At 42.3% G+C, this 8529-nt stretch overlaps 6 protein-coding genes across 6 annotated transcripts; all 6 read right to left on the minus strand.

The window, feature by feature from the left end:
* Positions 1 to 2: 2 nt before the first annotated feature.
* TM35_000641170 (uncharacterized protein) lies at positions 3 to 701 on the minus strand (the record flags this gene model as incomplete). Its single annotated transcript, XM_029031058.1, has 1 exon — positions 3 to 701. A coding segment is annotated over one exon (699 nt), but the record flags the coding sequence as incomplete, so codon positions are not given.
* A 700-nt stretch (positions 702 to 1401) lies between these two features.
* TM35_000641180 (uncharacterized protein) lies at positions 1402 to 2307 on the minus strand (the record flags this gene model as incomplete). Its single annotated transcript, XM_029031059.1, has 1 exon — positions 1402 to 2307. The coding sequence occupies one exon, from the start codon at positions 2305 to 2307 to the stop codon at positions 1402 to 1404; it is 906 nt and encodes a 301-aa protein (XP_028877652.1).
* A 777-nt stretch (positions 2308 to 3084) lies between these two features.
* Positions 3085 to 3603, minus strand: TM35_000641190 (uncharacterized protein; the record flags this gene model as incomplete). The annotated part of the gene is made up of 1 exon (XM_029031060.1): positions 3085 to 3603. One exon carries the CDS (start codon positions 3601 to 3603, stop codon positions 3085 to 3087), a length of 519 nt encoding a protein of 172 aa, XP_028877653.1.
* Positions 3604 to 4281: 678 nt separating this feature from the next.
* Positions 4282 to 5310, minus strand: TM35_000641200 (uncharacterized protein; the record flags this gene model as incomplete). Its single annotated transcript, XM_029031061.1, has 1 exon — positions 4282 to 5310. The coding sequence occupies one exon, from the start codon at positions 5308 to 5310 to the stop codon at positions 4282 to 4284; it is 1029 nt and encodes a 342-aa protein (XP_028877654.1).
* A 501-nt stretch (positions 5311 to 5811) lies between these two features.
* TM35_000641210 (uncharacterized protein) lies at positions 5812 to 6747 on the minus strand (the record flags this gene model as incomplete). The annotated part of the gene is made up of 1 exon (XM_029031062.1): positions 5812 to 6747. The coding sequence occupies one exon, from the start codon at positions 6745 to 6747 to the stop codon at positions 5812 to 5814; it is 936 nt and encodes a 311-aa protein (XP_028877655.1).
* Positions 6748 to 7431: 684 nt separating this feature from the next.
* On the minus strand, positions 7432 to 8448 carry TM35_000641220 (uncharacterized protein; the record flags this gene model as incomplete). The annotated part of the gene is made up of 1 exon (XM_029031063.1): positions 7432 to 8448. One exon carries the CDS (start codon positions 8446 to 8448, stop codon positions 7432 to 7434), a length of 1017 nt encoding a protein of 338 aa, XP_028877656.1.
* Positions 8449 to 8529: the final 81 nt, after the last annotated feature.

The raw sequence follows: 8529 nt of genomic DNA on the forward strand, positions 1-8529 counted from the left end.
TTACTCGTCTCAAGTAATTTCCTCTTCCAACACGGTACACCATCAATAGTAGAATAGGGGTACTTATCACAATAATGATCATGACTTGCTTTTACAAGAAAATCTTCGAATCCCGCAGAATTCGAACTCGCCATCACCTTTTTCTTTTTTTTCACGTCCTCAGCCGACTCATTATAGTAACGAGGATAATTCCAAGTAATACCAAAAAAAGCCATCTCCGCCTTTGGCTGTCCAGCAGTTGTAGTAGTAGCAGCGGTGGTTGTTGTTCTTGTTGTTGCTGCTGTTCTTGCGGTACGCTGGCGGCAGAGGTCTGCGTACTTCCCACATGCAGACACACGGCTGCCCGCACCGCATGTAAGCCACTNTGTAGAGAGTGTTTCTTGGGTACGACCCTCTTCCAGTAACGGCTGAACTGGTCCTTCGCGTGTAGCCGGTTCTTGTGTCCCAATAGAACCACTTCTGGTATCAGAATTAGAACTTACAGTAGAGGGTGACACAGTTCCAGCCCTATCATACAAGAGAGTTGTAAAGACACCACCACCTTCACTTCCACTAGTAGTAATAGCAGCATCATCAACAAAAGCCATCACTGCCTTTGGCTGTCCAGCATTATCAGCAGCAGTAGCAGCCGCCATGGTATACCCGCAGGCACAGCACAGCACAACGGCCAACACACACATCACACGGCGCATCATCATCATGATGAGAGAGAGAATAGTTTGGTTTGCGTAAAAACACTGATCTAGAAAGAAAGACAATGCATAAGCAAAAAAGAAAAAGATACGAAGTATCAAACATGTTAGGACACACAAAACAATTACCACTATAGAGACTCACATCACAAAGGAAATACACACCGGTTAAGGTATGAAACAAAGCGCAATAACCTCAGTAAGAGTAAAAACAAAAAAAAAAGCCCACACTCATAAATCTCTCTCAAAAGGCTAAATGCCCAAACAAACCATACTAGCAAAGAAAAAGATATTAACCATTAGCCCAATTCACACAGTAAACACAAGAAATACACCAACCATGGGTATAAGTCTATATGTGTATATATACTCGCAATTATAAATATAAATTCATCTGTTATTATTATTTCCTTTTCACTACAAAAAGCAGTTCATCATCATTATCACAGTGCAAGCCCAGGTGCACACACACAGAGAGTCTCCAATAACACACACACACACACAATGGAGTAGCAATAATAATAATAATTATAGGATAAACACAAAGAGAGAGCAAAGACACACAAAACACACAAAACACATTAAGAAACAAAAAAAAAGAAGAAAATCCCAACAGGTGCAAGATTAGTTAGAGTGTAGGGATGCATGCAAAAAAAGAAAACAAAGGATGACCTGAGTCACCACCATTCACACCACATCACCATTACAATCAGCACACAAGAATACAGGCCAGTGTAACCACAATCAGTAGTGGTACACGTACCCACACAGAACTGCTGATACTGCTGCTGCTGTCTGCATCACCCTTCTTGTTGTTTGTGAGTTCAGGAGGAAGTGTTGTTGTTGTGGTTGTTGTTGTTGATTCACTCACAGCATTCGTAGTATCGTCATTTGTTCCTGCACTCTCTTCTGAAGTTGTCACATTATCAGTGGTACTGTTGGGCTCTGTGCTCGTGTTCTTTAGTGGGTTTGAATCACCAGAGTGTGGATCAGATGGGGTTGTGTCAGCAGGTGGTGTATCTGGTGTAGGATGTTGCGTGGAGGTATCAGTTCTCTGGGATCCTGTGCTTCCAGTATCCGTTTCTGTGTTGCGGTTTTCCTCTTGAGAGTCTTGTGTAGTTCCACCATTCGTTCTCGTTTGGCCCTCAGGACCACGTGACCCACTGGATGCTTGCTGCCCAAGAGATGATGATGATGATGATGATGTCTCTGCTGTTGGGGTGTTTACATGAGTGTCCGCTGCCCCTCCTTGTACGTTGTTGTGACTACCTAATGGATCCTCTTGTGGTGGAATTTGTGGACTCAACTCTTCAGTTCTTTGAGGTTCACTATCACTTCCCCGCACGGTAGTGACGGGACCACGAGGATTACCTGAAGCGAGATTTTGAATGGCAGCGTGACCACTCTCTCCAGGCTCATGTCGAGGTGCAGGAAGTTCAGCAGGTAAACCAGTAATACAAGCACTTTGAGTTTTTTTAGGGCCATCACAAGTACTACTAGAATCAGCAGCATCAGGATGAAGCCCCTGCGCATCTTTTGCCTCTTCAGCCGCCCCACAGACACATGCCACGCTAAGAAGCAAAGCCACAAGATACAACAGACGGTGCAGCAGCATCAGAAACGGAGTTTTCTTTCTCGTTTAAAGCAACACAACTGGGAAGAGAAAAACAAAAGAAAGAATAAAAAACACACAAAAATATACAAATAAACTCTCACACAAAACAACGCTATGTATGAACAAGAAACTTTTAAAAAAAGGCTCTTCTCTCACACTGCCTAACCTCAATAAAAGAAAAATAAAATAAAAAATAGTACAACTAAAGGCAACATCAAACACAGAACAACAAGTTTGATTAAATTGATATGCAATTATATATAAATGTATTTCTGTATTACTGTTCTTTATCTCCGGAGAAAGCATATCATCATAACAATGCAGAGCAAAACACACAACGCCCATGTACAAAGCAAAGAAACAGATATTAATCATTAGCCCAATTTAACCAGTAAACACATAGAGATACACACCAACTATGGGTGTATATCTATATGTGTGTACGCATACACAATTATAAATATAAATTCATCTGTTATCATTATTTCCTTTTTCCAGTACAAAAAAAACGTTCACTATCATTACAGTGCAAGCCCACACACACAGAGAGAGTCTCCAAGAACACACACACACACAATGGAGTAGCAATAATAATTATAGGATAAACACAGAAAGAGTAAAAAACACACAAAACACACATTAACATTAAGAAACATAAAAAAAGAAGAAGTAAATCCCAACAGGTGGAAGATTGGTTAGACTGTAGGGATTATATGCAAAAAAAAGAAAAACAAAAGAAAACAAAGGATGACCTGAGTCACACCATCACCATTATAATCAGCACACAAGAATACAGGCCAGTGTAACCACAATCAGTAGAGACGCACGCATCCACACAGAACTGACGCTGGCTGCATTCTTCCCTTCACTCTTCGCTCCCGCAGCTCCACCATTTTCACCAGAAATCGTAATGCCAGCTTCACGAAGCGCTTTCTCATTATCAGCAGCAATACGAGTAGCTTCAGGTGGAGTACGAATACTACCAAGCTGAGCATTAAACTTGGCTTCAACGTCAGCAGTCTTTTTCTTAATCTCATCAACATGTTTCTGATGCTCAGCAGCCATTCTCTCAAGATCATTAGTGGCACCANTACCAACACCAGGCCAAGCACCCACAACACCAGGTTGGGGATGTAAAGGATTAGGATGAAGACCACCAGCAACACCACCAAATCCAGGGGCACTCTGAATACCAGTAGAACCTTTATCTAGATTAGCCATCACGCATCCACATACGCAGTACAGGAAGAATGGCAGTAAGCACAACACGTGGCCCATTATCTTCTTTAGAGCCATAATAGTGGTAGTGGGTTTCCCCTAAAAACACTCTACTACAAAGAAAAAAAAATATGAGAGATTAACAAAATGCTCATAATACCAAAAACCAGACGTATATACAAGTAGAGAAGCACAAAAGAACCATAACAGTGTAGAAAAAAAAATCAGAAACACAGCAATACAGAAACTTTAACTCAGTAAAGGTAGAAGCAAAAGGAGATCCATATCATCAAAGACTCCCGCAGTACAGCATAGAATGTCCCAACAAATCATAAGCAAACAAAGAATCATTAACCATTAGCCCAATTTACCCAGTAAACAAAGAAATACAACAACTATGGGTTTAAATCTATGTATGTGTGTATATACGCAATGATAAATATAAATTCATCTGTTATTATTATTTCTTTTCCTCTCCTGCAAAAAGCAGTTCATCATCATTATCACAGTGCAAGCCCAGGCACACACAGAGAGAGTCTCCAAGAACACACACACACACACAATGGAGTAGCAATAATAATTATTATAGGATAAACACACAAAGAGTAAAAACACACAAAACACAATAAAAATAAGAAACAAAAAAGAAGGTAATCCTAACAGGTGAAAGATTAGTTAGACTGTAGTGTGGATGCATGCAAGAAAAGAAAAGAAAACAAAGGATGACCTGAGTCACACCTCCACACCACCACACAATCAGCACACAAGAATACAGGCCAGTGTAACCACAATCAGTAGTGGCACACGCACCCATACAGAACTGCTGATACTGCTGCTGCTGTCTGCATCACCCTTCTTGTTGTTTGCAGTCTCAGGAGGAAGTGTTGTTGTGTTGGTGGTTGTGGTTGATTCCCCATCACTTGGGTTATTTGTTGACCCACTCCCTGCAGGTGTACTGTCACTCCCAGTGTTTGCATTCTCAGAATCAGCTGCACTCTCGTTGGTTGAACTGCTTGTAGAAGATAGTTGTGTTCCTCCACTTTCTCTTGGTGCACTGTCTCCAGCTTGACTGTCACCTGCAGGCGCAGTCTCTCTCCCTTCAGTAGGTGTAATAGAGGTAGTAGATGTAGTAGAAGGAAGAGAAGCAGCAGTATTAGAAGGTTCAGAAGAAGAAGCAGCGCTATTATCGCTATTGTTGGAGTCACTACTATGTGTTGCTGGGTTCTGTCCGCTCGGAGCTGATGGTCTATCTACAGTATTACCTGGGTGCTCTCTATCAGTAGCAGGAGATGGTGGAAGAGCAGGCTGAGTTGGTTGTGGATGTGATGTTTCTGAAAGTACAGAAGAAGGTTCACCTCTCGTCAACTCTGGAGTAGCCACTTCTCTTTGTTCGTTACCTTGTCGCTCTGGAGACACCATTTCCGTCTTCGTTTTTTCTGCATCACCATCTTTTTCTAAAGGAACTCCTTGTAATTTATCTTTATCTTTTCGTTCCAGCCGTTTGGGTTTCTGCTTACCAACTGGACCAACAGAAGCAGGTGCGCCTATCTCAGATTCATCATTTTCATCCGTTTCCTCCAATTCTTTCTCTTCGTCATCATAGTCAAGCCAATCATCACTTACAGGAATGGCACGACGAGCAAGAGAAGGAACACCAACAGTTGAAGGTTTAATAAGGACATCAGAAGCTCTAGGACTATCAGCCCACACTAACCCACAAGCACAACACAGTGCAAGAGTTAGTAAACAGAGCAGGTAACACCTCACCATTACAGCCTTTGTCATTTATGTGTTTTACTTCAATAGACTAATACAAGAAAGAAGAAGAAAGAAAGAGACACACAGCCAGTGAGTGGATGCAGGACACAAATACTCACAGTGGAGTAGAGAGAGAGAAGCAACAACTGTACAGTAAAGCAAGAAAAATCCAGCTTGCATGATAATAATATGTCTCCATTAGTGGAAAAAGAGAACACAATACCCCATGGCTCTAGTTTATGTATTAAATTACTGCACACACACATCTGTGTGTACTAGCAAGAGATGTATACCGTCAGTGAACAGAACAGCCCAGTTTTCTGCACACACACACAACGGGAAAAGCAAGTAGTGGAATTAATAGAAAAAGAACACGCACACACACACAAAAGTAAAAAAAAGAAATTCCAATTAAAATAGAAAGCTGGTAAACAGATTATTAGTTTTTTCACCCATGAGGGATGTACGCAATTATGGTTATCTTAGTACTACCATTATTATTATTTGTCCTCAGATGAGTCCCACCGTTCAGTACACGGTAACGGAGAACAACACAGCCACAATCAGTAGCGGCACACGTACCCAAACGGGGCTGATACTGCTGCTGTCAACATTACCCTTGTTCTTCTGTGCGATGGATGCAATACTGTTAATCTCTGGGACTGCCTTAGGGGTAGTAGTTGAATTGGTTCCTTCTGTGTCTGCTCTCGCACTCACACCCGTGGCCGCGCCAGAAGTACTGTTACCGTTACTGTTGTTAGTGGAAGATGTTGAAAGTGTGCTGCTCTCTCCAGGTGCACTCGCAGAAGAATTCGTTGAAGTTGTAGGTTGTGCGGGTGTATTCAATCTCTCTGGGGTATCTTCTTTTTCACCAGATTGGGGTCCAGCCACTGTTGTTGTACCTGGTCCACTACTATCCCCAGCACCAGTGTTCACAGTAGGTGAAAGAGAAGAGGAGTCATCTCTATTAGGTAATCCTTGTTGTTTTTGTTTTTCTTCTTGTTGGTCAGTAGGATCTGAAACACTGGGAGGTTCCACAACTTCAGTTTGGTCTACCTTAGACGTTAATGCCTCTCCTGTGCCCTGAGGAGAGGTTTTGTGCAATTCCTCCTCTTCGGACAATACTTTACCCTCCAATGTACGACCCTCAGCATCTGAATGGCCATTAGAGATAACATTTCCTTCTCCCAAATTATTTGTTCCAGTGCTCTCGTGACCATGGGGAACACTCATTGGAGTTGATTCAACAGACGCCTTATTGTCAAGCCAAAAACCCGTTTTATTACGCATCTGATACCTTAAAATATCACCACCACCAAACGCCATCGCCGTAGATGATTCGTCAGCAATAGGAACAACAGCGGTGGGTGAGGACACATCAGCAGCAGCCGTCATGGTACACCCGCAGGCACAGCACAGCACAACGGCCAACACACACATCACACGGCGTATCATCATCATCATGAGAGAGAGACAAGGGTTTGGTTTGAGTAAAAACACTGATCTAAAAAGAAAGAGAATCAAAAAGGAAAATAAATAAAATAAATGAAGTATCAAACATGTTAGGACACACACAAAAGGATTACCACTATGGAAACTCACATCGTGAAAGTAAAACCTACCAGTTTAAGAATGCAATACAGCCCAATAACGTCAGTAAGAGTAAAAGCAAAAAAAAAAGCCCACACTCAGAAATATTTCAAACAAAGGCTCAACCGGCAAAACGAACAAACAAACCGTTAGACCAATTTACCCAGTAAACACAGAAATACACACCAACTATGGGTGTAAGTCTATATATGTGTGTATATATACGCAATGATAAATATAAATTCATCTGTTATTATTATTATTACTTTCCCACTGCAAAAAACAGTTCATCATCATTATCACAGTGCAAGCCCAGGTGCACAGAAAGAAAGAGTCTCCAAGAACACACACACACACAATGGAGTAGCAATAATAATAATTATTATAGGATAAACGCAGAGAGTAAAAACGCACACAAAACACATTAACAATAAGAAACAAAAAAAAGAAGAGAAATCCCAACAGGTGGAAGATTAGTTAGACTGTAGTGTGGATGCATGCAAGAAAAGACAAAAGAAAACAAAGGATGACCTGAGTCACACCACACCACCATTACAATCAGCACACAAGAATACAGGCCAGTGTAACCACAATCAGTAGTGGTACACGCACCCACACAGAACGGCTGATACTGCTGCTGTCTGCATCACCCTTCTTGTTGTTTGTGAGTTCAGGAGGAAGTGTTGTTGTGGTTGTTGTTGTGGTGGTGGTGGCTGAGTCCTCCTCAGTGGGTGTATTGGTAGTGTCAGGGTTCGTGTTCGCTGAGGTATTCGTTGTTGGTTCTGTATTTTCTCCATCCTCGGTGTTATTTGAAGACTCACGTCCTGCCGCTGGAGTGTCATTCCCGGTCGTTTTGGTTTCTGATCCTCCATTAGCTGGTGTGGCTGAAGTACTGGGAGAAGTGTTTGGTGTACTGCTGTCAGAGGATGTATCTGCGGAATGTGTATTGGGTGATATAGAAGAGGATGTTGATGGTGTGAGATGACCTTCTTGAGATTGTCCAGTATTGTCGGCTGGACCGGCTCCACCTTGACTACCATTTTCCACGTTAAGAGACTGTTTGCTCACAGGTCCGCTTGCCTTCGCATCGCTTGCAGAATGGGATAAGTCATTACTTACTGATGCTAGTCTCTCATTTTCTTTAGGTTCCCCTTCCTTCCCAGTCGACCCGTCTTTCCCTTTACCTTCACTCGTCCCTTGAGCTTCTTCACTCTGCTTTTCTGCCATGGTATCAGGACGATCAGAAGTAGTGGGTTGACGAGGTCCCACTGAGGACGTTGTTTGTCGAACTGTATTATCTCCGGTGTTTAAGTTTTTCCTTTCATCACCTTTTGTAACCGAATCTCCTGCGGTTTGGTTTTTGCAAGAATCACTTTCCGTTTGATCATCAGCGCAATGTTTAGATCTTTCTGTCGCCAAATCGTCTTGCACAGTATCAGCCTCAGACTCCAAAGCTCTTGGACCACCCAGTGCACCGCTATCCTGAGGTTCTACACTTTGAGCTGCAAGCACAGAAACGCAAACGCAACAGAGTAAAAGAACCAAACCAAACAGCACGTTACGCATCATCATCATTGCTCTTCGTTTTCTTATTATTGTTCTCCTCCTTGTCACTTTAGGTCGCAGATCTATGCAGGGAGTGTGGAAAAGAGGGAA

The sequence above is a fragment of the Trypanosoma theileri genome, assembly GCF_002087225.1.
Source record: "Trypanosoma theileri isolate Edinburgh chromosome Unknown TM35_Tth_64_V1, whole genome shotgun sequence".
In the NCBI taxonomy this organism is placed as follows: domain Eukaryota; phylum Euglenozoa; class Kinetoplastea; order Trypanosomatida; family Trypanosomatidae; genus Trypanosoma; species Trypanosoma theileri.